This window comes from Trachemys scripta, chromosome 4, assembly GCF_013100865.1.
Source record: "Trachemys scripta elegans isolate TJP31775 chromosome 4, CAS_Tse_1.0, whole genome shotgun sequence".
Classification (NCBI taxonomy): domain Eukaryota; kingdom Metazoa; phylum Chordata; order Testudines; family Emydidae; genus Trachemys; species Trachemys scripta.
Genome location: NC_048301.1, coordinates 29,655,938 through 29,683,337, shown reverse-complemented (window position 1 = coordinate 29,683,337; position 27,400 = coordinate 29,655,938). Strand labels below are relative to the sequence as shown.

General features: G+C 45.9%; 1 protein-coding gene across 1 annotated transcript; it reads left to right on the top strand.

Moving 5' to 3' along the window:
- Positions 1-382: 382 nt before the first annotated feature.
- On the top strand, positions 383-25,427 carry CHGA (chromogranin A). The gene is made up of 8 exons (XM_034769712.1): positions 383-644; positions 1,516-1,562; positions 9,951-10,044; positions 10,368-10,436; positions 14,323-14,421; positions 17,516-18,043; positions 18,666-19,117; positions 24,884-25,427. Exons 1-8 carry the CDS (start codon positions 599-601, stop codon positions 24,965-24,967), a joined length of 1,419 nt encoding a protein of 472 aa, XP_034625603.1. The 5' UTR covers positions 383-598; the 3' UTR covers positions 24,968-25,427.
- Positions 25,428-27,400: the final 1,973 nt, after the last annotated feature.

The window sequence follows — 27,400 nt, the reverse complement described above, 5'->3', positions numbered from 1 at the left end:
CAAAGTTTGAGCCCCAGGCCACTAGTCCTTGAATAACCCTCCCAGTCCCTTCCTCACCCCCACTAATTGGCCCTATTCAATGGGTGACTTTGATCCAGCTCTTCGATGCTTGTTACCAAAAATAAAACGTGTGACCAGATCACACGTTCCCGTCCTGCCTGAGCCAGCCGCGTGGGCGGCGATGGGGGTCCCGAGCCTTGCTGGCCGGAGCGCAGCACCATGGCCAGCAGTTGCCAGCGGAGTGTGTGTGAGCCGCGGGGCGCTCCGTGCCTGGGCGCCGCAATTCCCGGCTGAGCAGGGGCTGGCAGTGGGCGGACGAAGGGGCGGTGGCTTTCTCCTGACGCCATTTCCGAGGGCAGGGGTATATAAAGGAGGGGGCTGCTGCTGCAGTGCCCTGTCGGGATCTTCGGCAAAGGCGGCGGGGTGCTCTGGGGAGAGGCGGACACACACACGAGCTAATCCCGCCAGCGGATCTGCGCCGGCCCGCCCCGGGTCAGAGCCCCGCGTTACCTGCTCGCCCTAAGCCGTCCGGCAGCGCTGCAGGGGGAGGAGCGCATCGCCCGCACCCGGCCAGCCTTCACTCCGGCCTGCCGGCGCCATGGGCTGCAGAGGGGGCTTCGCTGCCCTGCTGCTGGCGGTGCAGGGTAAGTGTGGGGCGTGGCGGGGGCTTAGCTGGCCCCGGGCAGAGGGAGGTGGTCCGGGACGCTCTTCCGCAGTGACTGTCCTTTCAGCACCAAGGACAGCGCCTCTCCGCTTGCGGCGGCTGGGGCAGCCGAGAGCCGCTAGGGTCGCCCGAGCCAGCCGCAAAGGTGTTTCTAGCCAGCGCTTCCCCTCAGCCTTGCCTGGTCGCAGACACCCAGGGGTGTCTTCTTTGGGGGCACCGAGACAAGCCTCTGCGTGGGTGGGAAATGACAGTGCCCCGAATACATCCCCGATCACTGAGTACACCTGCAAGGTCATCTCCGCCCGCGGGGGCTTTATAAAGCCCGATCCAGCCACCAGCTCGCCCCTCCATTGCTCTGCTCGCCCGTCTCGCTGTAGCTAGCAGCAATACGATCGGTCTCTAGCCCCTAGCTCAGAGCTAGCGGTTGCCGGACAGGTACTGGCTACCGGGAGCGGCTTGATTTCATGAGCCTGGGCGTTGGAAGAATTCTGCACAGACTCAGCCACATGAAGCTGATCACTGCAAAACGTCTGGTCAGATAAAATCTCGCCTGCAGTCCCGTCTGCTTCACTTTGGGGGCCTGTTTAAGTCAACCTCTAAGGTTGGAGAGGGAGAAACCCAAGCCCTATCGTTAGAGTCCGCCGATTACTGCTGATTGGTGAAGCCCATAGTTAATAAGCTGGTGTGGGTTTATGGTCGAAAATCAAGCCCAAGATTCCACCTTCCTGCTGACATTCTGGACACAGCTGGAGCGCTCTGCCTGCGTTTCCCCAGCCGTTCCCCGGTTCTCTGGAAATGTGCCAGGAGATGGAGACTAACCAGGTATCCTTTCCTTCTTTTGATGTTTACAGTCATTGCCCTCCCGGTAACCAATCCAATGAATAAAGGGGATGCTAAGGTAAGCTCTGAGCCCGTGTTGTTAAAAATCGGAGTGCTGATGTCTCTCTTGCTGTTAACTCAAGAAATCTGAGGGACCTCCTTCTCTTTTATCTGTCCAGAAGCATTATTGAAAATAATACTGGAAATGTTAATAGTGAAGCATGAATCATTTCTTATTAGGGCAAAGATTTTCCAGCTGCATTATCTGCTCCACTTTCTGGATTTACATTTTATGTATAATTCAAACTGTTTTTGTTTGTTTGTTTTTTTGTTTTTTGTCAACCCCTTGACAAGTTCAGCAACAGACAAAGGAGAGTGTGAATGGTCAAGAAACTGGCTTTCTAGTTACATTGTATTTGACTGATTATAAACACACCCTGAGCCATCTTTGTTGAAAATGTAAAGACTTTATGCAGGTGCACACATGCATGTTTAGAGGACTCACTTTTTTCTAGCTGTTAATATTTCTTCAGATATCTTGACTTGCTTAGTGATATCTTTCTATATGCACACCCACATGTGTGTATGTATGTGTGCATAACAGAGATACATATGTGAGTATGTACGTATTTGCACATACATATGCATGTATACTTATACATGTGTATAATTACCTACTTATTTATGTACATACATCTACCTATCAACCTACCTAGCTGTGAGAGAGGTGCAGTCAGAAATTCTCTAGCATTATTCTTTCAAGTATGTACCTTTTCAAATTAACTTCTCTCTCAAACTAGCTAATTACACTTCTTCTCTAATATTTGGGAAAGGAGCAGAAATGCCAGTCCTTATCCCCTGCCTGTTGAATGTGTTTGTTAATCAAAATCTTCTCTCAAGGATAAGCCACAAAAGGCGCTTTCCCTTTTCCTTGGGGGGGGGGGAGCGCCTGTCAAGCTCCATGCTAGCTCCCTTGTACTCCACCATTCATCATCACTGTTACTTACAGTGCAAGTACTACAAGGAAAAAACTCCCCCTCCTTTGTCTACAGACGGGAACCTGGAGAGCTGTTGCAGCTGCTTTGTTTAGAACTACTAGCCTGCTAGCAGTGCTGTGAGTTGAGCTGATGGCTCATGAATGCAGCAAGGCATTTGCTATTGTCTCAGTCTTTTTTGCTGGCTCAAATGACTGTAATTGTAAAAGGTTACATGGGTAGGTAAGGAGCAGAAACGTCTGCTTCAGTGGTTGCCATCTGAGGAAGCCTATTAAACCCATAATTTACCCTCTACTGTAACTGGTGATTTTCTGAGTCTGCTTTGTGATGGCTTCCCCAAAGTTAAGTGCACCATCTGTGTGAAGTGCCCATTTTCCAATCCTTTAAAATTAAAAGTCTAAATCCAGCCTTTGTGTAAGTAGCTGTAATGATGTGGAAGTCAGTGGGGTTACACCACATCTGAATTATTCCCCAAGAGCTCTGTTTGTTCATGATTCCAACTCCTGTAATGGGACCTGGTCCAGCTCCCAGTGATTTCAGTGGGGGTCTTTCTATTAACTTTAGAAGGAATTGGATCAAGCCCTTGATGAGTAATTAGGCTACCACCACATGAGCCAGGCAAAATTCTAGTTTAAGTTACAGAGTAAATAGAAACTTCATCAACCTGCCCATGGTGCAAGACTTTGAGGTTTCAACACAAAGCCTCCATTGTAGGATTCTGTCTGCCATGTTGCCCTGTGTTCCCAGTTCTTGATGTTGGCTGAGAGGTGGAGTAAAATTTACGCATGTGCAGGTGGGGGCAATGGGAGTTTGAGCACTGAAAGCTGTTCCTCCATAGCTAGGTATATTTTTCTTAACACAAAATTACTTCCACTGAGAGTCTGACCATAACTTCTTAAAACATTTGAAATACTCCTGGTCCTTCATCAGTTCCAGGGCCACAGAAGGCCAGTATTTCCCACTTAAAGGCCTTTATTGTTGCTGAAAATATTTCAAAGGTTCTCATCTTTTGTTCCACTCCTTCTAAGGGCCTGAACCCTTCAATGGGATTTTCTTCTGTGTAGATACAGCAGGATGGAACCTTTTCAGAGTTTAATTCCATGATCTTACTTAGAATAGCTCTATGGAGAATGTAATGTCACAGTGGAGTATTAGAGCCTGAACCTGCAGACCTTACTCAGGCAAAACAATCAGTGGAATCAATGAGTTTTGCCTGAGTGGGGACTACACGATTGTCACATTAATAGTTGCCAAGTTCCACCCAGATGTGGCAGCATTTCCGTGGTGAGTGAAGTGAATCTCAGGCATGTGTACATATATAAAATATGTGTGGGTGTAAATCAGCATGTAAAGAATGTTAGGTTCCTTTGGAACATAAAATATAACCACAAAATGTTTGTTTATAGCATTTATTTGGGCCAGATTCTGATATTTTTACTTATCTTGAGAAACACCTTACTCCACAAGCCCTATTGATTTAAATGGGACTACTCATGGAGTAAGGTGCTACTCAGCATGAGCAAGGGTATCAGAATCTGCCTCTTTGTCTTGTTTAATGGGTGCATGGTGTGTTTTTAGCACATGTAAAATTAATATTAATGGGTTGCTTGTCATATAAGAGAGTGATACCAAAGGGAACATAGACGTTTTTATTTTCATTATATTAGATGTCTCTGTTAATGCTTCTAGTCTACCAATCAATCTCTATAAACAGTGAAAGTATTTACAAGAAGATATTTCATTTTGTTATCCCTTTCTGAAATCCCTTTAATCTGCAAAATCAAATGGTTGAAAGAAATTAGCTATTTACAAATTGTGAACAGTTCAACCATTTTATCTGATAAATGAATACATCTGATTGCTTGAACAAGCAATATTGTTGGCACCCGGAAATTGCTGACTAGTGTTAATTTACTGTGCTGCCACAATGTTCTGAATCTCTTGTGAGTAGTACGGTTTAAGAGGTTAAGACTCTTAGAAGGCCAGCCTGCTGAAATTGAAAAGAAGTTCAGGCTATAAAGAGATGAGCATTCATTTAGAACATTAGGACGTGAGGAGTTTGGGGTGCAGGCGTGTGCTCTGGACTGGGATCAGGGCTGGTGTAGGGGGTTGGGGTATGGGGGGGTGAGGGCTCCAGCTGGGGGTGCAGGGGGTGGGGCTGGGGATGGTGAGTTTGGGGTGCAGAAGGATGCTCCGGGCTGGGATCGAGGGGTTCAGAAGGCAGGAGCGGGATCAGGGCTGGGGCAGGGGGTTGGGGCACAAGAGAGGCTCAGGGGTGCAGGCTCTGGGCAGTACTTACCTCAAAGAGTGGCATGTGCCCCCTCTGGATCCTATGCAGAGGCACGGCCAGGCGGCTCTACGCACTCCCCTGTCCGCAGGCGCCACCTCTGCAGCTCCCATTGGCTAGCAACTGCAGCCAATGGGAGCTGCAGGGGTGGCACTTGGAGCAGGGGCAGCGTGTGGAGCCCCCGGCTACTCCTAAACGTAGGAGCTGGAGGGGAGACATGCTGCTGCTTCTGGGAGCTGCGTGGAGCAGATGACGGCTGCAGGTACTCCTGGCTGGAGTACGGGAGCAGGGCAAGCCCCAGCCCCGCTTCCCAGCAGGAGCTCCAGGGCTGGATTAAATCGGCTGGTGGGTCAGATGTGGCTCCCGCGCTGTAGTTTTCCAATCCCTGATCTAGTCCAATATTTCTCAAATGTGGCTACCAGGGGCTTTTCTTGTGGCCATAGCCTACTGGGCGGTGATTAGGGGTTGGGGAGAAGCAGAGGCCCTGCCCCCGTGGCTGCCAGCAGGGGTTGGACCTGCCCCCCTTTGGAGACACAAACACTAGAGGAGCAGGCAGCCAGTGAGTCTCTTCCCCACCCACTTCCCAGAGGCAGTGAGATCAGAGGAGGTGGCAGGCCCCAGCCACAGGGCTTTGGTCTCTAGCTACTGAGATTCAGTCTCCGTCTCTGGGCCCCAGGCTCTGTCCCAGGACTCCATCCCCTGGCCAGGTGGTGGCAGGTTCCAGCCCCAGGCTCAAGTCTGCCCCCCTCCACCCTGGCCCCTGCTACCGCCTCTGGCTTTGGCTCCTGGTCACGTGGCAGTGGGCTCTGGCCCCGGACTCACCACCCCTCCCCCATTACTGGGGCCCTACCAAAGTCACAGTCCATTTTAGTCAATTTCATGGTCATAGGATTTTAAAAATCATAAATTTCATGATTTCAGCTATTTAAATCTGAAATTTCATGGTGTTTTTATTGTAGGGATCCTGACCCATAAGGGAATTGTGGGCGAGACACAAAGTTATTGGGGGTGGGGGGTTTGTGGTACTGCTACCCTTACTTTTGCACTGCTGCTGGCAGTGGCGCTGCCTTCAGAGCTGGGCAGCTGGAGAGCGGCGGCTGCTAACTGGGATCCCAGCTCTGAAGGCAGAGTCGCCGCCAGCAGCAGCACGGGAGTCAGGATGGCCTAGTATGGTATTGCCACCCTTACTTCTGTGCTGCTGCCTGCAGAGCTGGGCCCTCGGTCGGCAGCCACCACTCTCTGGCTGCCCAGCTCTGAAGGCAGCAGCGCAGAAGTAAGGGTGGCATGGTAAGGTATTGCCACCCTTACTTCTGCACTGCTGCTGGCGGTGGCTCTGCCTTTAGAGCTGGGCGCCCGGTTAACAGCCGCCGCTCTCCAGCCACCTAGCTCTGAAGGCAGTGCAGAAATAAGGGTGGCAATACCATGACCTCCCTAAAACAACCTTGTAACCTCCCTGCAACTCTCTTTTTGGGTCAGGACCCCCAGCTTGAGAAATGCTGGTCTCCCCCGTGAAATCTGTATAATATTGGGTAAAAGCACACAAAAGACCAGATTTCACAGTCCATGATGCGTTTTTCTTGGCCGTGAATTTGGTAGGGCCATACCCATTACCCCCCCAGCCCCCACTGGCTTCTCCAGATCCCGGCTTCGGCTGTGCAATGGCAGGATCCAACCACAGACATCAGGCTCGGGCTCTGGTATCTGGCCACAGCGGTTTGAGCTCAGGCTGCCAGCAGTGTGGTGACAGGAGCCAGCCTTGGGGTCACACACTCCCCTCCCCCATCGCTCTGGGCTCCTGGTGCCTCCCTCAGGTCCCCATACAGGGCTTAATTTGTCCCTGAGCTTGCCGGGGCTGAGTAAATCTGCTGTGAAAAGTGATATTTGTATGTTTATTAATATCACTTTTCACAACAGACTTAGTAGCTAGCTGTGTGGCTGTGAAAAGTGATATTAACATACAAGTATCACTTCTCACAGCAGCAGACTTACTAGCTAGCAAGTCTGTTAGGAAAAAAACGCAAAAGAAACAACAACAAAAAAGACAAGAACGTGTAAAGCACCTTATTTGTTTTTCTATTCTGTTTAGGTCCAGTAAAGAATAGAGACAACTGTACATTATTTATTATTGAGGCTGCAAAAAAACCCTACATAAATAAATTACAATAATTTGGACATGTATATGTGAATATTTCTTTGTTTTTCCTAAAGTTCATTATTTTAGGAAAAATTGTCAGAATGGCCACCAGCAAGAGTTGGTGGCTACACTCTGAGGCCACCAAAAACTTTGTGGGACCCCCAGATCTAGTCTGACCTGCACATTGCAGGCAACAGAACCTCACTCACCCACTCCTATATTAGACCCATAACCTCTGGTTGAATTACCAAAGTCCTCAAATCATGGGTTAAAGACTTCAAGTTACAGAGAATTCACCATTTATTTAGTTTAAACCAGGAAAGTGACCCATGCCTTGTGCTGCAGAGCAAATACTCCCAGGATCTCTGCCAATCTGACCTGGGGGGGAATTCTTTCCCAACCCCAAATATGGCAATCAGCTGAACCCTGAGCATGTTGGCAAGACCCACCAGCCAGACACCTGGGAAAGAATTCTCTGAAGTAACTTAGAGCCTCCCCATCTAGTGCCCCTCTACGGCATTTGGGGAAATTGGCTACCAGCAGTCACAAATGGGCCACATCCCATTGTAGGCAATCTCATCATGCCGTCCCCTCCATTAATTTATCAAGCTCAGTCTTGAAGCCAGTTAGGGTTTTTTGCCCCCCACTGTGCCCCTTGGGAGGCTGTTCCAGAACTTCACTCCTCTGATGGTTAGAAACTTTCATCTAATTTCAAGCCTAAACTTATTGATGGCCAGTTTATATCCATTTATTTTCGTGTCAACATTAGTGCTTAATGTAAATAACTCCTCTCCCTTCCTGGTATTTATCTCTCTGATGTATTTATAGAGAGCAATCATATCTCCCCATAGCCTTGATTTGGTTAGGTTAAACAAGTCAAGCCCTTTGTGTCTCCTCTCATAAGTTAGGTTTTTCCATTCCTCTGATCATCCTAGTAGCCCTTCTCTGCACCTGTTCCAGTTTGAATTAATCTTTCTTAAACATGGGAGACCAGCACTGTACACAGTATTCCAGCTGAGGTCTTACCAGTGCCTTGTATAATGACAATAACACTTCCCTATATCTGCTGGAAATACCTTGCCTGATGCATCCCAGGATTGCATTAGCCTTTTTCACTGCCACATCACATTGGCGGCTCATAATCATCCTGTGATCAACCAGTACACCCAAGTCATTCTCCTCTTCTGTCGCTTCTGACTGATGTGTCACCAGCTTATAGTAAAACTTCTTATTGTTAGTCCCTAAGTGCATGATCTTGCACTTTGCACTATTAAATTTCATCCCATTTCTATTCCAGTTTTCAAGGTCCTCCAGATCTCCTTGAATGATATTCCACTTCTCCTCTGTACTGGCAATACCTCCCAGCTTTGTGTCATCTGCACATTTTATTAGCACACTCCCACTTTTTGTGCCAAGGTCATTAATGAAAATGTTAAATAAGATTGGTACCAAGACCGATCCCTGAGGAACTCCACTAGTAATCTTTCTCCAGCCTGCTAATTCATCTTTCAATATGGCCTGTTGTAGTCTCCCCTTTAACCAGTTTCTTGCCTTTCAATTCTCTCATTCCCCATCTCTCCAATTTAACTAATAATTTCCCATGTGGAACTGTATCAGGTGCCTTACTGAAATCCAGGTAGATGAGATCTACTGCATTTCCTTTGTTTAAAAAATCAGTTAAAAAGCTTCTCAAAGAGATCAGGTAGGTCTGGCACAATCTGCCTTTTGTAAAACCATGTTATATTTTATCCCAGTTACCATGTACCCTTATGTCCTTAACTAAAAATTTAAAATTTGTTCCAAGAGCTGGCATACAATTGAGGTCAAGTTAATGGATCTGTAATTTTCCAGATCACGTTTTTCCCCCTTTTTTAAAAATAGGTACTATACTAGCTATTTTCCAGTCATAGATTAATTAAAAATCCTTGCTATTGGGTTTGCAATTTCAAGTGCCACTCCCTTAATAGTCTGGATGACAATCTCCATCCAAATCTATATCTGGGAAATTAAAGGAATAGGGAAATTTTCACGAGTAAAGACTACAGGTTAGGTCTGCGCACTAGCGTAAACACAGCATCGGTTTGAATCCAGCAATCATCCCTCACTTTCTCAATCACTTAATTCAAACACAAACACACTACTGTGTACTCAGATGTTGGGGTTTCCATGTGAAATGGACTCACAGGCACACGGCACATTTGTTGCGCTTGTATTTTGAAATCTTCAGCCTTGGGTCTCTTTTCACATCAATATTAATCAGACGTAACTCCAGCGACACCAATGGAGTTACTCTTATGTGAGAGGAGAATCAAGCTCATTGTCTCATTTCTGTTCAACAAATCAATGAGACAAAAATGGTGCAAAATTCTCTTCTCATTTACATTGATGTAAATGGGAACCTAGAAACACAGGAACGGCCAGACAGGATCAGAACCAAATAATCTATTAGTAGTAGTATTACAGTAGCAGTTAAGAGTCTTAGTCCAGTATCCTGTCTCTGACAGTGGCCAACACCAGATGCTTCATAGGAAAGTGTAAGAACCCCACAGTAGGCAATTGAGGGACAAGCTGCTCTCCACACAGGTCTCCTCCTAGACTCTAATAGTTAGTAATTGGCTTAGGTCCTGGAGTACAAGTTTGAATAGTCCTTCCTAAATTAGGTATTAATTATAACTTTGGATATTCATATAAATGTCCAATCCCTTTTAGAATATTGCTAAATTATTGGCCTCAAAGACTTCCTGTGGCTATGAGTTCCTCAGGTTATTCACATGTTGTGTTCAAAAGAATCTACTTTTATTTATTTTTTAATTTCACACCTTTTAATTCCATTGATTGCCCCCTTGTATTCTGAGACAGGGAGAACAGAAACTCCCAGTCTACCCTATTGTGGAACTAGTGTGTGTGTGTGTGTATATACACACACACACACACAAACATGTAGAATGTAAATATTTGTAGGATTTGCCCTATGATCTTTTTCATTTAGCTTGGGTAATAAATAAAGCCAAGATGAGAGAGATTTTAATCTGTATGTTTGTATCTTTCTAGGTGATGAAGTGCATTGTAGAGGTCATTTCTGATACTCTGTCAAAGCCAAGCCCGCTGCCAATCAGCCAGGAGTGTCTAGAAACTCTCAGAGGAGGTACAGACAGACACTTTTCTATGATGGTCTCATGAAATACTGAGTATCTGTTAGTTAGGAAAAATCTATTTACCAATTCAGAGACTTTAACCTTTGGCAATGAAGCTCTTGTGCTGCAGTCATAGCATTGTTTGTCCCGAAGCTGAAGTCCGGGGTCACTTGCATGAAGTTAAAAACCTAAAGTCGTCATTTTTTTTTAATTGAATTGATTTTTGATTGCTCTGCAATTAAGAGCAAATTCAGTAAATAAACTGACCAGCTAAAGGAGCATGTGACCAGAACGTTTGCTTTGCTGCACCTGTAACAAGAATCTTCTGTTGCAGATGAAAGGATCATTTCAATCCTTCGTCATCAAAATTTGCTGAAGGAGCTTCAAGAACTTGCAGTTCAAGGTACAGTTCTGCTACAATTAAAGTGACAGGAGGGTGTTATTATTTCTGAGTCATATAAATGTTCTACAGATAACTTTATAAAACTGAAAACTTTTCTATCCAACAAATAAGACCATAAACTCAGAGGGTCAAATTCTGCCCTCAGGTACACCTGTGTACATCCAGATTGACTCCACTGAAGCCAATTAAGTTACTTCAGGTTTACATCGGTGTAACTGACCGTATAACTTACCCAAGAGAGCCTACTCTTTTATGGATAGCAGATACCCAAGGGAAACACTATGGCTTATTTAAACTAAAGCAACCTTTATAGTTAGAAATACAATTGAACTTTGACCAAATCAATGTCTGCTGATTCTGAACTATAAGATCCGGAGCCAAAGCTCATAGAAGTCAGTGGGAGTCTTTTCCACTGTTAAATGCTGTATTTTGGTCATCATTTAGACTGGATGACTTCAGAGCATTAAATATTAATTCTTATCCCTCTTAACAGCAGGTAGGGAGAAATGAGGCTCAGCTGCAGAGAGCCCAAAACACTTGCTGGTGTGCAAGCAGGAGTGTTGAAATCCATCAGCCCCAACCTGGGGCCATGCTGGGGGCCTGCAATGCTGTTCCCTCTGTGGAACTTCATGTCCTCTGCACCTGTTGCTTGGAATGTTGGGGCCAGTGGATTCTGTGGCCTCTCCCGCAAACCACCTGCATCACTGTCCTCTGGAACCAGCTCAACCACCGAGAGCCAGAGCATTTGGGTAATCTGAGTTCTGCTCCTGGTTCTGTCTGTGTGACCTTGAACACACACACTCTGAATAGTGCAGAGCAGGCATGGCTGTCAGTCTGCCTCTGTCCTCCCATGCAGCCACAAAGCAGAATTTAAGTCATGCACATAGGGCCAACCAGTTCCCCCTTCTCAGCACATTATCTGTGTGGATGAAAAGCTGCTGCCTGCTCCCACTAGTAGGTACAAGTGTTGTACCACATTTGGGTCTGAGCTCAAATCAACATAGCAGGAACAGAAGCAGCATCTAATTCTTGTATTCATTCATTCATTCATTCATTGTCATTAAGGGATATTGAATGTTGAGGCTCTGGAATTTCATTGCCAGTGTGTCCCACAGCCCTGGTAAGAAGTAGAAATGTGGTCTGCTTCGGATGACCAGGAATAACATGAACTAACCTCAGAGAAGCGAAACCAGGAAGTCAACAGACAGGGCGAGAACAAACAAAAAGGAGAGTGAAGTATCGGGGTAGCCGATTAGTCTGTATCTACAAAAACACAAGGAGTCGGGTGGCACCTTAAAGACTAACAGATTTATTTGGGCATAAGCTTTCGTGGGTAAAAACCTCACTTCTTCGGATGCATAGAGTGAAAGTTACAGATGCAGGCATTATATACTGACACATGGAGAGCAGGGAGTTACTTTGCAAGTGGAGAACCAGTGTTGACAGGGCCAATTCAATAAGGGGGGATGTAGTCCACTCCCAATAATAGATGAGGAGGTGTCAATTCCAGGAGAGGAAAAACTGCTTCTGTAATGAGCCAGCCACTCCCAGTCCCTATTCAAGCCCAGATTAATGGTGTTAAATTTGCAAATGAATTTTAGTTCTGCTGTTTCTCTTTGAAGTCTGTTTCTGAAGTTTTTTTGTTCAATGATAGTGACTTTTAAATCTGTAATAGAATGACCAGGGAAATTGAAGTGATCACTTACTGGCTTATGTATGTTACCATTCCTGATGTCCGATTTGTGTCCATTTATTCTTTTGTGGAGGGACTGTCTGGTTTGGCCAATGTACATGGCAGAGGGGCATTGCTGGCACATGATGGCATATATAACATTAGTAGATGTGCAGGTAAATGACCCCTTGATGGTGTGGCTGATGTGGTTGGGTCCTCTGGTGGTGTCGCCAGAGTAGGAGAGTGGAAGGTCGAGAGATTAGGAAAAGTATCTGGTGCGTTAAAGAGCCTCAGTTATAGTCAAACACAAACCAACCCCATGTGGGCCCCAAGGCAGCTTAAAAGCAAAGTGAAAACTGTGCAGAGGGGGCAAAAGCAGCATTGACCTGCCCATCCTGCCCACCACGGAGGTCTCAGCCAGAGCTCACCAAAGAGAGGCGGGATGTGGGTGAGCCAGGAGCATGACCAATGACCAACATGCTGATCCACTGGCCCAAATCCCTACTTGTGACGAGGAGTAATGGGCTACCTCCACTCATTGCCCAGTAGCAGCAGCAGCAACAGTCCAGCTGCATGTCCTGACCAATGGACTAGGTGACTCAGTCCCTTTGGCCCTCATTTACCCTACACAGAGCTTTTACCCCCATGGGGTGCCATTCCCCACGGTTTGACCAAGCCCCTATTAAATGCTCATGCACTCCTTGGAGCTGTTGTACAGGGTGAGCCGTTGTTATGCTCTCAACTAAAGCTACCTCTGCAGTGTTCTCCACTGGGGTCTTACTTTTCACTCACAAAATTAGGCCATGTTTAAAATAATGCAAGTTAAGCTAGATAAAGGCACTTCCTTCCCCCCCCCCCCCCTTGTGATTATTCTATCACATGCTGCCCTCCCTCCCCCGCCCCGACTACTGGGATCAGATCAAAATGTAGCTCATAGATCTCTAGTGGAAAATGGTTCTTGCAGAATAGGGAACCAGCAGAAGGAAGGGGAGGGGAAGCACTGACCATGGAAAGCTCTTGCCTACCTCCCTCCCTCTTCCGCTCAGCTGGCTGAGGTAAAGTGGTCTGGAAGAGCCCAAATTGTTTTGCCTGTTCGTAGAGGTGGAGAAGGATTGGTCTGAAAAAGCTGGCCTGTTTCCCTCTACAAAGATTTGGAGGCAGGGGCTAACTTGGGATTGGAGAGGCCATGCCTGGAGAGAGAGGTGGTTGTTCTGATGGAACCACACTGTAGAAGAGCTGAGTGTTATGATCTGTCACTCAGGCACTGGCTGGGCCTCAGGAATTCTAGGATCAATGCCTGTGTTTGCTTCAGCCTTCCTGACTCTTCTTTCTCCACTGGGCAAGTCACCTCATGTTTCTGAGCCTCCCATCCCCCTCTGTAAAATGAGGGTAATCAGACTTTTCTCCCACCCTTTGTCCTCCTTGTCTATATGGATTGGAATCTCTTTGGGGTAAGGCCTAAATGTTCGGATGGCCCCTTGCACAAGGGGACTGTGATCGTGGTGAGGCTGGGACTTCGGGGCACTATGTAATATAAAGAATGTCATAATAAATGCCACTCCTTGCTGCTCTTCTTCAATGACATGAATTGTAAAACACCCTGTGTGAAGGAATCCCTATTTATCTTCTCACTGGGGGGATTAGGCATACGGGGCCTCTGGTGGCAGCTGATACATCAAAGGGGAGAGGAGCATGCATGGGAGAGGGGCAAGTGTGTGGCACAGTGGAGACAGCAAGCACTGAAAAGGGAACAGATGCGCATGGACTGGGTGCTCTTGTATGATGGTAGAAGTGGGTAATTCACAGAAGGAGAAGGGTGAGGCTTCTATGGGACTATTCAGATGCTTAAAATAAGCACATACCTAAGTACTTTGCTAGACTGAGGCCTCACTGCAATTCAACAGCTACTTTTCTGTCCCCTTTCACCCTAAGTCTCCTTCAGCATTACTGTTTTCCAAGTGTCTCTTCCCATTAAATGTCTGTTTGCTTAGGGGTTATCGGTCTCCAGCTGTATGGGCTTGCACATGATGTACTTTGCTGAAGCATGGTTAATACAGTTGGTTCATGTAGCTCCTAGTTAATGCATTTTTCTCATTCCAGCTTCTTATTGTCAGAGTTTAGTATTAAAAAATGTACTGAAACAGTTTTTCTGACACAATTCTTTAAAATATAGTGGGGAATGTTGCTTTTTGACCCCCTCCCTATTTGACACAGGGGCCAATGAAAGAACCTGGCAGCAGAAGAAAAACGGTGGCTTTGAAGATGAACTTTCAGAAGTCCTTGAAAGCCAGAATGACAAGAACATGCAAAGAGGTTAGTGTCAGCCTAACCCCCAGGAAATCCAAGTAGTACAGTAAACAGGGATGTTCTTTCTAACAGCCTTGATGCATACAATCTGCTTCACATTTTAGTCCTTTTTTTGTTGCTGAAATAGACTAGCGACCTTGGTTTTGCTTGGAATTAGTTAATGGCTTAAGAAACATTTCATTTCGCAGCCATAATTACTGGAAAAATTCTAAATCGTAATGGATACTGATTTGCCATCCTGCTGCCATTTTCAGTATTAAAATGAGTAACAGGTGAGTCCTACGATGAAAGATGTGACAGATCCCATCCTCTTTAATAGTCCATCTTTGCTCTATGTATCGGACTAGGTTTTCATGAGACACCAATCACCATTGTATCTGAGCACCTGCAGCACTAATGGCCAGCTCATGTATCCCTTGAAGCCAGTGGGAGTTTTGGATGCACAAAAAATGTAGGGTCCTAAAACAGACCAAACTCAGCTGTGATTATTTTCCCCCAGTCCAATCCTATTGGTTAACTGGGAGTTGCCCGGTGGAAGTAAAAGGAGACTTTAGGTCATTCTCTCTGGCTCAGAGCCTTCTCTTTTCCATATCAGAAGAAGGTAGTGCCTGTGGGATTAGTTTGCTGCAAATATAGTTCAATACAGAATGGATTCCAAAGTAAAATCATGTCACCATCTAACTTAGCGAGTATGATTTCTGGAAGAGCTATTTGTATTAAGCAAAATAAGCAGTCATGGGATAAGAGGGAAGGTTCTCTCATGGATTGATAACTGGTTAAAAGATAGGAATCAAAGGGTAGGAATAAATGGAGAGTTTTCAGAATGGATAGAGGTAAATAGTGGTGTCCCCCAGGGATCTGTACTGGGCCCAGTCCTATTTACCCCTTTTTCCAGATTGTTTATGAATATGTTAAACAGTGAGGTGGCAAAATTTGCAGATGATACAAAACTACTCAAGATAGTTAAGTCCCAGGCAGACTGCGAAGAGCTACAAAAGAATCTCACAAAACTGGGTGACTGGACAACAAAATGGCAGATGAAATTTAATGTTGATAAATGCAAAGTAATGCATATTGGAAAACATAATCCTTACTATACATATACAATGATGGGGTCTAAATTAGCTGTTACCACTCAAGAAAGAGATCTTAGAGTCGTGGATGGTTCTCTGAAATCATCCACTCAATGTGCAACGGCAGTCAAAAATGTTGAATGTTGGGAATCATCAAGAAAGGGAGAGATAATAAGACAGAAAATATCATATTGCTTCTGTATAAATCCATGGTACGCCCACATCTTGAATACTGCATGCAGATGTGGTTGCCCCATCTCAAAAAAAGATATATTGGAAAAGGTTCAGAAAAGGGCAACAAAAATGATTAGGGGTATAGGATGGCTTCCGTATGAGGAGAGATGAATAAAACTGGGACTTTTCAGCTTGGAAAAGAGGCGACTAAGGGGGGATATGATAGAGGTCTATAAAATTATGAGTGGTATAGAGAAAGTAAATAAGGAAGTGTTATTTACTCCTTCTCATAATAGAAGAACAAGGGGCCACCAAATGAAATTAATAGGTAGTAGGTTTAAAACAAACACAAGAAAGTATTTTTTCACGCAACACACTGTCAACCTCTGGAACTCCTTGCCAGAAGATGTTGTGAAGGCCAATATTATAACATGGTTCAAAAGGGAGCTAGATAGATTCATGGAGGATACGTCCATCAATGGCTATTAGCCAGGATGGGTAGGAATGGTATCCCTAACCTCTATTTTCCAGAAGCTGGGATTGGATGACAGGGCATGGATCACTTGATGATAACCTGTCTGTTCATTCCCTTTGGGGCACCTGCCATTGGCCACTGTCTGAGGACAGGATACTGGGCTTGATGGGCCTTTGGTCTGACCCAGTATGGCCGTTCTTATGGTCTTATGTATGTACCATGCTTTGTTATTCCACACTGTGCAGTGTTCTGAGCTGTTGCATTCAGCAGTGGAGCGCCCATGGCCATCTCAGTTGATTAAGTTGTTGCAAAGTCTAATATAGTCAAACAAAACTGAGGGGACAGGAAGCTCCCCATCATCAAGGCTTGCTCCTGCTTCCCCTGAGTTCAGTGGGAGTGGGATCCAGCCATCAGCCTTTCATTTAAACCAAATTGAAAAAATTAAACTGCTGGCATGTGCTCTCTTCCAGCCCCAAGGGGAGTATCAGTCTGAAGATTCTTGGCCCTGACCCTCTCTGCCAGGAATATATGCTATAATGCAGGAGCTTGAATACATTAAAGACATTTATTCATCTTAAGCTTTTTTTTTTTTTTTTAGCATTGCTTCATTCCATCTTCTCTCTCTTTATGCCCATTTACTTTTACCTCTTTTCTAGTTTTCTCACCTCTCTTGTCTCTTCCTCTTTCTTTTGCTCTTAAAATATGATTGACTTTTTTGTACTGCCTCTGCCCCTTCTGAGATCAGGCCCCATTGTGAACAACAACCAATAAATAAATAAATAAAACCCTTTGGCCAACAGTAGCTGCCCCTGACTGTCTGAGCAGCCTTGGCCCAGTCATACTAATCCCATCTGTATAAAGTGGGACTAATACTGCCCTTTCTCGTAGGGTTGTTGTGAGTAGGAATTAGCCAGTCTTTGCACAGGACTTTGAGCATGTCAAGTGCTATCTAAATGTAAAGCATGATTATAATTCTAAGAGATTTTCTATTTTATATTTAATCTCAAAGGCATTGATAGTTTATCGTCTGAGATAAGGTAGTAATATAGGCTCTGCTTCAGCAAAGCCCTTATGCACATACTTAACTTTAAGTCTACTATACTGAATAGTGGGTCGGCTTAAGCACATGTTTATCTTTAATTCCACCCATGATTCAGTACAGTAGACATCAATGGACCTACTCACATGGTTAAAGCTCAACATCTATTTAAATGCATTGTTAACAGGATGGACTTACTCATGTGCTTAAAGTGAAACATAGGTTTAATTAAGTGATTTTTTTTTTTCGGAGTTGAGCCCATAGATCAGTAAGAAGCCTCCTCATTTGTGAAATAGACTTCTAAAGAGAGGTTCTGGTTTTGCCATGTTGCCACTACAGATAAATCAAGGGAAATCGCTGCGGAGGAGCCCACAGCCTCATTTGCTGAGCTAGCGGCAGAGAGAAGCCAGCAGAACAGTGAGAGGGAGGAGTCCAAAGAGGATGAGAAAAACAGCCTGGAAGAGAGGGAGCTAAGACTCCGTGAAGCTGGCTCTGAAGACGACAAGGAGAATGCAGAGGAGGCTGACAGCAACGAGGTCAGTGAGGCTGAAGAATCGCCAAGGGAAGATGCTTTAGACAACCACATCAATGACGACCTCCAAGAGGATGAGCTGGCCGAGCACAAGCTCCAAGAGGCTGAAGAGGAGCAGCCTGAAGAGACCGACAGAAGTCGGGAGCTTCAGGGAGAGAAGCAGATTTCCAAAAAGGGCCAGGAAGAGAGCCAAGAAGCAGAAGAGGAGACCCTACAAGAGCATACTGAGGAAGAGAATGCTGGGAGAAGCACCCTGGAAGATGAGCAGCCTACAGAAGCAGACAGGATACTTGGCTCAGCTGAGGATGAGACTGAGGCGACTCCCAGGGAAGGCGGTACGTATCCCATATGATGTCCCAGCCATCTTATTCATTTTGTGCTGTTTGACAAAAGGAGAGCTCCGGGCCAGTTTCACAAAGGTATTTAGAGGCCTAAAAGTGTAGCTAGGCACCTAGAGGGATTTCCAAGTGTACCTAAGCAGGTTAGAAGCATAACTCCAACCAGCAGTTATACATAAATCCCACTAGGCCCATCTGCATCTTTAGACACCAAAATACTGTTGTAAATCTGCCCATCAGTTACTTCACTCTAAGCCTTATGATGGGGTCTGGTCAGTTTTCAAAGAGCTTTTACATCATTTATTCAAGCGTCTCAGGCTATTTAAAAGTTTCTTGACTACAACTAGCTCCAGTCTGTCTGTCGTCAGTACTGCAGTGCATATGTGTCTTCTCCTCCTGCACGTCTAGCTGTATTTTCATGTGACGTGTGTTGTATACAAGAAGTCAGACTTGACATTCATAATGGTCCCTTCTGGCCTTCAGATCCATGAATCTGTTGCTTCAACATGTCTGTCAGTTCACATAGAGCAATTCAGTAAGAAATAAGGCTTGGTGCAAAGACTGGGTCTAACTAATCTAAACACTATTTCATTGTCATTCTGTTCAATAAATGCTTCAGATAACAAAGATGCTTTGGGCTTTGGCCAAGGTTTGAAGAGCTCGGAAGAGGAAGAGAAATCCCATGGACTAAAAGGAGGGAGACATTGGTCAGAGGACGAAGCAATGCAGGCAGAGGACACCTTCCACCCCAGGGATGTCAAAAGTGAGGAAGAGGAGGAGGAGCCCTCCAGAGAGTGGGAAGACTCCAAGAGATGGAACAAAATGGATGAGCTGGCCAAGCAGCTGACATCCAAGAAGCGCATGGAGGAAAACGACAGCAGCGAAGACCCAGATAGGTCCATGAAAATGTCCTTCAGGTCCCACAAGTATGACTTCCATAACCCAGAAGAGGATATGAGAAGGTCATGGAAACATCATGCAAAGGAGGACAGCAGCGAAGCAGGGTTTCCGCTTGCCGCCATGCCTGAAGAAAAGAAGGATGAAGAAGGAAGTGCTAACAGAAGAACAGAGGTTGGTGTGATACCTGTGCATGCATTTGTTTTTTTTTGTTTTTTTTTAAAAAACCATCCAGTCATTTTGCAGGGTATCAAAAGTGCACTGAGAGGTTTAGGAAGGTGCCATATTTTTTTTTAATAGCTGACACCATTACTTTATTATACCGTGTTCGGCAGGTAGCTGTGTTTTATTAGTCTGTGATCCTCTCTCAGTTCAGGGTTGGTTTTTATTATTTGTATGGTATAGCACCTAGAGGCCCCAGCCACATTGTGCTGGGAGCTGTAAAAACATATAACAAAAAAATCCCTGCCCCATAGAGAGTACACTCTAATAAGGCCACGAAGTTGGCCTGGTATGTGCAATAGTACAAATTAGTGCCAGTAATCCAGTAGCATTAGCCTGTGCACCAGGACTGATCCAAAGCCCATTCAAGTCAATGGAAATACTTCTGCTGACTTCACCAGACTTTGAATCGGGGACAGAGGGTGCAGATCTGGAATTTACTGTCACAGGCTTTTTTTAAAAAGGATGCATCCCCAACATGGGGAGGTAAAAAGCATTTCCTGGTTTAACGTTTATAAGAGAAATGTAAATACCTGATCCAGACTTCTAGGGCCAAACAAATAACAAACAAAAAGAAAGGCCTAGATCCATGTGCAAAAAACACCCATAAAAAAGCGTAGCTGCAATTACCCTTACTGTAGTTGCATGGGTCAGTCAGGTACATTCACATGCATCTTGGCAGCAGGGTAACTAACCTTTAGTACTTCACCCAGCTTGTCTCAGAAATATTATCTTTTGTGGGACCAACTTTTCTGTTGGTGAAAGAGACAAACTGTCGCGCTACCCCAATCTCTTCAGGTTGGGAGAGTCTGCAAGGGAAAAGATTGACATTGTGCTAAACACCACCACAATGTAGTCACTTTCTTCCTCCCTTCATTTCTATTTAAGGCCTTTAAGGGTCATTTATCCAAAGCCCTAGCAGTTTCATCACTAGAGCTGAAGTCAGGCTGGCCTATGAATAGCAGGATGGATGATTTTGCATTTAAACCAGCAAAATGTTAAATGACTGATGTTTGCTATTATATAACTATTTGTATGTCAAAACTCTAGCATGTCACTAACTAGAAGGTCTGTGGCCACCGAGCCATTCTGAGCACCTGAAGGATAAACCAACCAGAATAATTAGAAGTTGTGATTAAATTGAGCAATATTGCAAAGGCGATGGTTCAGTAGGAGTGATCTACTGCCAGACATGGCCCCTTGCCACAGGATTTCAGTTGTTTCTGTGAAGGAGGAAGAGTTTTATTTAGTTTTCTGATCAGCTTTCAAGTCATGGGGGTCCTGATTATCCATTGCAATCCATCCATTGTACCATTAGTCCAGCAGCATCCAGCGGATGGAAAGTTGGTGGAGGTTGTCCACAGGAAACACCCCCAGCACAGGGAGTCTTCCCACCCAAGTGCCAGGAAGGAGGCAAGAATTCTGCTTCTATAGCACCTTACCGTTTTTTCCTCCCTCCTTCCTGGACTGCTTCTCAGCTCAACCCTGGAATTAGAAAACAGACAATCAACTCCATAGTTGCCATGTTGGGTCAGATCATAGGATCTTAAGGTATCCTAGCTCCAGCAATAGCCTAGTACCTGATGCTTTGGAAGATGATCTTCCCCCATCCCATATTGAACTAGGAGTGTATGTTCATACTGTTCTTGGAGCCTGTTGTAAACTAAACAGATATTCCACTGTTAGACTGTCATTCTACGACCAGAAAGATGCCAAGTAACTTTATGTATAAAATTTCTTCAAGCCACTAGTGGCCTGAGAAGACTCAGCTTCCCTGGTAGCACAAGGCAGGAGGAAAAGCATCACAACAGGAGCCACTTTTTTGATTGTTCTGGGAGCTTATAAGACTCTGGAACTAATTTACACATTGTCCTTCAGACCCTCTGAAATCCAGGCACACATGTCACTCTGAGCACCAGGTTTGCACACAGAACCAGGAGCAATGGCTTTGTATGCTCGGGAAACTTCAGGGAGCCCAATCTGCTCCTGTTTTTGAACCAGTCTTAGGCTTGGTCTACACTACCCCCCTAATTCGAACTAAGGTACGCAACTTCAGCTACGTGAATAACGTAGCTGAAGTTCGAAGTACCTTAGTTCGAATTAGTTCGAACTTACCTTGGTCCACACGCGGCAGGCAGGCTCCCCCGTCGACTCCGCGGTACTCCTCTCGGCGAGCTGGAGTACCGCAGTCGACGGCGAGCACTTCCGGGTTCGACTTATCACGTCCAGACTAGACGCGATAAGTCGAACCCAGAAGTTCGATTTCCAGCCGTCGAACTACCGGGTAAGTGTAGCCAAGGCCTTAGAAGCAACCAAACTCCCTTCACACCAGGCTCAGAGGCCTGGGACCAGCAGTAGCATTTCTCTTTTTGCAAGCTGGCTGTCTCAGAATGGGGCATCTTAATTTGGAAATCACGCCATTGACGAGGTGGGGCTGCGGGTAGAACTAGACAACTCTTGTGAGAGGCAACACCAAGACACCAGTAGCTGAGGGAACATAAGCCATTGACTTTAACTCAACAAGCAAGGGGCTACCTCCACTGTGCCCTGCTCAGCTACAGGAGGTAACGTCATTGGTGTAGTTTAACTTCTATACTGGGGGAGAGGAGCAGGGAGCTTAATACTACTACTAACAGAGACAGTTCAGACTTTAGGATTTACTGATTGACAGACTGCCTCACACCCCCAGGGATACCCCTGCACCCTCTAGGGAACCCCTGCCCAGGGAGGGACTAACAGACCACCCTCAGCTCACCATACCCCATAGGGTGCTGCCTGCATCCCAGCTGGGGGAGGGATCAACAGCCCCCCCCCCACACTCCTAGGGGATACCCTGCCCCGGAGAGGGACTGACAGACCTCTGGAACCTACCCCACCTCCAAGGAGGGACTGACAGATCACACCACACGCCCAGCGCTAACCTCTACAGATTTCCCCCCTGTACCCCTTCACAGGGAACCTGCCGGATCCTGCACCCCCATGAACCCCCCCTTGAGTCCCCTCCTGGGGAACCACCATTGATCCTCCACACTGACGCCCACCCCGCACTCGGGGAAGGGAGTGACAGACCCCCACCCCCACATGCACACCTCCTGGGGACTCCCCCCCCACGCCTATAGGGAACCCTTATGGCACCCAAGTCCCCTGTACTGGGAACAGCCCAATGGACATACCCTCCCCACCCCCCCCCCAGGACACCCCCCCACGGGGACCCTCTCCTGAAGCCACATGCCCCCCCCCCCCAGGACCCTCCTGCAAACCTCTTCTCCCCCACCTCCCCGACAAACCTGGCACACTCTACTTTGGCCACCAGGAAAAGGGCAGGCCCCCAATGTAAATGCCCCCAAACTCAGATTCCCCCCCCTTCCTCCCACAACCTGTGGGGAAGGCTCCCTACCAGGCAGCAGGGAGGTGTGCAGAGCTGGGGGTGGGAAGCGCCTTGCAGGAGCCCCTCTGTGGTATTTCTTATTGCAGGTAATTTTTACCATAGGTCAGTGGGTCAGGACCCCATTTTAATAGGGTCACCAGGTGTGGCATTAGACTTGCTAGGGCAGAAGCTGAAGCCTGAGCCCCACAGCCCAGGGCCAAAGCTGTAGCACAGGGCTGGGTGGAAGGAGCTCAGGTTACAGACCCACCCCCACCTGGGGCTGAAGCCCTTGGCCTTTGACTTTGGTCCCCCTGCCCAAGGTGGTGGGGCTTAGGCTTTGGCAGGCTCAGGCTTCAGTCCCCTCTCTTAGGATCATGTAGTAATTTTTGTTATCAGAAGGGGGTTGTGGTGCAACGAAGTTTGAGATCCGATGCCATAGGTCAAGCCGGAGCAGTGGTGGTTGGAGTGCAGCGAATTAGGTTTCATAACATCTTTGTCCTGGGATCAACGCCTGGTGAAGTAGGACCTACCCACCAGCCCAGGAAAAGCTATACATTTTGGCTTCAGCAGGACGCCGTACTTGTCCTTTTGTGTGAAGTGGATTTGAATTCAATAACCATAATGGAAGTTACCCATACTGTCCCCTAGGGAGCCACTGCTGTTTACATAATGCTGAAAAGTAAAGTAGCAGCTGTGACTACACAAGAGCAACCTCAACTTCTTGTACACAGGTCATAAATGCACAACTAGGTGTAGCAACTGCTCTACTTCTACAAACACAGGTAGCTAGGCAGATAAATGTTGCAGGTATTTAGGCTCTTTGATTTCAAGGGAAGTTAGGTGCCTTTGTGAATCCCACCTTCTGTCTCTCAGGTTTCTTCTCTCAAAGTAGGGGCACTGCTTACCTGGCTCACAAAGGTGTTGTGAAGACTGATCAATGTATAGTACATACTTTGAAAATCTAAAACATCACAAAAGTGCCCAGAATGATTAAACCCAGATTATTCTACATATGCGTCTAGATTGGCGTTATGGTTCAGAATGAGAGAAATGTTGTGCTGGGATGTACAGCACATGAATATTAACAATATCCAGCTTGGTTATAGCTTCTCTGAACAACCCAGCTCTATTTTAAAGAAATTAACCCCCCCAAACAACAGCTTCTGATCTCCTCTCTGCTCAGCTGGATGCCTCAGAACTCCTACATCAATGTATTGTAAATACCTTCCTTTTCTTAGAGCTCAGAGCACAGTGAGGCACTCCCACAGCGCCGATGTAGGTGCGAGGAGTATGACACCTGATTCTTAATTGAAATACTGTATTTTCAGAAAAAAAGGGAATAGATGGGATTGAAGCCACAGCCAAAAATAGTTTATGCAAAATTCAGCTAAAGGGCTTGTGGAGGTGTCCAGTGGGTAGATGTCCACACCACCAAAAAAACACCCCAAACACATACTGATATTTATATTATAGTAGCACTTACAGCAGTGGTCCCCAAACTTTTTACCTTGTGCCCCCAGTTACCCCGTCTGTGCCCCCCCGCCCGGTGACCCCAGAGTCAGGGCCAGGAGCTCTGGGAAGGGGGGAGATGCAGACATGGGTAAGGGGGCTATGGTTGGAGCCATAGCTGAGACGGGGGCGGGAGCACTGGAATGGGCTACCTAGGGAGGTGGTGGAATCTCCATCCTTAGAGGTTTTTAAGGCCCAGCTTGACAAAGCCCTGGCTGGGATGATGTAGTTGGTGTTGGTCCTGCTTTGACCAGGGGGTTGGACTAGATGACCTCCTGAGGTCTCTTCCAACCCTAATCTTCTATGATTCTATGAGTGGTGCCTGAGGCCAGCAGCCACAGCCGGAAGCAGAGCCCCAGGAGAGGAGGCAGCAACTGGGACCCTGGGTGCAGGGCCCTGGGAATGGAACAGGGTGGTGCTACCTCCCTGCCCACCATGGGAGCTGGCCCAGGCCATCACCGCACCCCCCTACCTCCCAAATGGGCATGCCCCACACATTGGAGACCTCTGACCAAAAGTCAGGCCCTAACATGCTAGGTCAGGCCCCACATTGTAGGAGACTGTCTCTGCCATGACAAGTTCATAGTCTAAATAGAGGCGCAAAGGGGTGATATGACTTGACCAAGATCACACAGTAGGCCACTGACTGAACTGGGAATAGAACCCTTATCTCTTGACTTCCAGTGTGTTATCCACTAGATAACATTGTCTCTCCCCCTGCTTCACCTGTCGGGCCCAGATAAATACCATAAACTCTTTGATTGGTCAATGCAAAGAAAGAGACTTAGGGCTGACGTTATGCTGTGTAATTACCTCTCATATTTTTATTTCCGATGTTTTAGGATCAGGAGTTGGAAAGCCTGGCAGCAATAGAAGCTGAACTGGAGAAAGTCGCCCACAAGCTCCATGAATTGAGGCGGGGGTGAAGTTCCCCCTACACATAACATGAGCAAAAGCCAGAAATTAACTCATCCTTTTACACTGCATCTTAAGTTACTGATTCAAAAAGTAAAAAATAAAAAATAAAGATGGAGCAGAAACATTTCATCCAGGAAGCCAAAATTGCTAGGAAATGACAGGCTTGCCCTCTTTGCAGTAATGTTACACTCATCGTCGGCTTCTTCCTTGATTTTGTGCTCCCTTAGCCACTATGGTTCTCTCTTGTACTCTTTGGATAATTGTATCCCGAGCAGTGTGACTTACTCATGTACTTTCTGTTTGTTTGGGTTTTCCTTTTTCTCTTTTTTAAAGACAGCTTTCTAGAATGTTTTACTTCTACCGTTAGATTCACTGGATAAAAATTGCAATAACGTCTCTTTTGATTAAAAGCTGAGAACTCTGACTGTAATATATTCTATATAAAAATTTATCTAAGGAAAAATAAAACTGTGATGGGTTCCTTCCTTTGCCTTTCAAGCTCCAGCCTCAATCGTCAGTACTGAACTCAGCAAGAGTTTCTCTTTATATGGTGCCAAGTAGAGGAAGTGTTGAAGTCTCCACTAGTACCATGAAAAGAGTTCAGTGTAACCTCCAGGTTTTGCATAGGCTTCCATCAGCATGAAACAATGGAACACATCAAGACTGCCACAGGGCATAGAGTAATTCAGCCCCCCCACTCACAAGCTGCACAGTGGTCAGGAAGTATGGTGATAGGCAACAGTACAAACCCCGAAGATAAAATGAAAAAAGGCCATTCATGCTAAGAAAAGCACAGGGCCCAATCCAATCGATCGACTGCAGTGGGTGATACAGAGCAAGGCCCAGGATCTATAGACCTACAACACTAAGTTAAGCAACGTGAATATAGTTAGACGTTTAAGGAATTGGTCAGCCTGGGGATTAAAAGGAAGTAATCTGGGGAGCATGGGAGACTCCTGTAAGTGAATTTTTAAACCCCAGTAAATATGAGAATGTAATTTTTGTATTTGCAGAGAATTAAACTATTGAAAGTCTTCCAGCAACAGTAAAAGGCCCAGCCTTAAGGAGTCTAATTCTGGTTTCAGTCACTCTGATCCCCAGGAAGCTGGACAACTTCAATTATAACTAAGAGCAGAATTTAGGCCAAGAAGGTCACAGAATTCTCTCGCCGTCTGTGGGCCAAATTCTAGCCTCAAGACGCACATGTACAACTTCAAACATTTCAGAGAGCATCCCAGGAGTGTAACTGAGGACATATTTTGTCCTCTAAGGGTCCCACTACACTACAATACACCCATGCAGGGTCAAACAAAGCTAATGACAGGGTGGTACATCATGCCAGCACTTCTACCATAGCCACATCAGATTCTATAAAATAAACTTTTACCTTACAGCCACAAAGGCAACCTCTCAAACATGACTTGAGGAAGCAGTGTCTAACTGAGTCTACAGTACGGCAGTCAACCTACAGCTCTAAAAGGGTTGAACTGTCCCATTCATCTCAATGGGTAACTCTGAAGCTTATGCTCCAATACATCTGTTAGTCTATAACGTGCCACAGGACTCCTTGTTGCTTTTTATAGTTAATTGATGAACATCATTTTAGCATACGCATCAAGCTAATCTGGAATTGTGGATAGAGTTTAGGAAAAGTTCTTTTTTTAAAGACACCCCCTCGCCATCTGACCCTAACCCCATATTACAATAACCAGAAGAGCAGGCTAAAGCAATGTTCCAATCTGTGGCAGACACCTCTTGCCTGTGTTTCATACCCAGATACAGTCTTGCATGTTCCTTAGGCTGGTTAGGGAACACTGTCATGGAAGTGTGTTTTACCCAAATCAAGGTACAGTTTTCTTGTAGACAGAGACCCCCATTCAGTTGTTCCTAGTATAGAGAAAGCTAATTTTCCCACTGCCCTAATTGCAGTACAATTTTTTTTTTTAAAAAGATACATCTGGTACAAGTACTTTTTTTTTGTGATATACCATCTGTGACTCCCTTAGTCTATTAATTTTATTTTTTGTACATGGATTTTTACCCCACGATCTGGATTGCATTGCAGTTAACCTCGCTAGTTAAATTCCATGCTTTGTTTGGGTAAAAGGAGCCTCATTGTTATTATTTATGTTGTACCAGTGCCTAGTGTCTCTATCCAAGACCAAGGCCCCACTGCATTAAGTCCTATACATGCACATCATGGGAGAGCCTGAAGAACTTACATTATAGATAGGCATGACAGACAAAAGAGGGAGAGGAAAGAGCGACACAGGGAGGGTAAGTGACTTGCTTAAGGTCATACACAGGTCTGTGGCTGACCCGGAAATAGACCCCAAGACTCCTGACCCCTAGTCCAGTGTTCTGTTAGCCCACAGGGCCATATCAATTATGAAAATGATTTTAGAGAAGAAATCAGTGGGGATCCATAGAAATGATTCTAA

Excerpts from the sequence above, each read along its gene's own strand:
- CHGA (XM_034769712.1), top strand. The coding sequence starts at position 599 with ATGGGCTGCAGAGGGGGCTTCGCTGCCCTGCTGCTGGCGGTGCAGG. Across the intron at positions 14,422-17,515 it reads TGACAAGAACATGCAAAGAG|ATAAATCAAGGGAAATCGCT; the intron begins GTTAGTGTCAGC and ends TTGCCACTACAG. Across the intron at positions 18,044-18,665 it reads GGCGACTCCCAGGGAAGGCG|ATAACAAAGATGCTTTGGGC; the intron begins GTACGTATCCCA and ends TAAATGCTTCAG.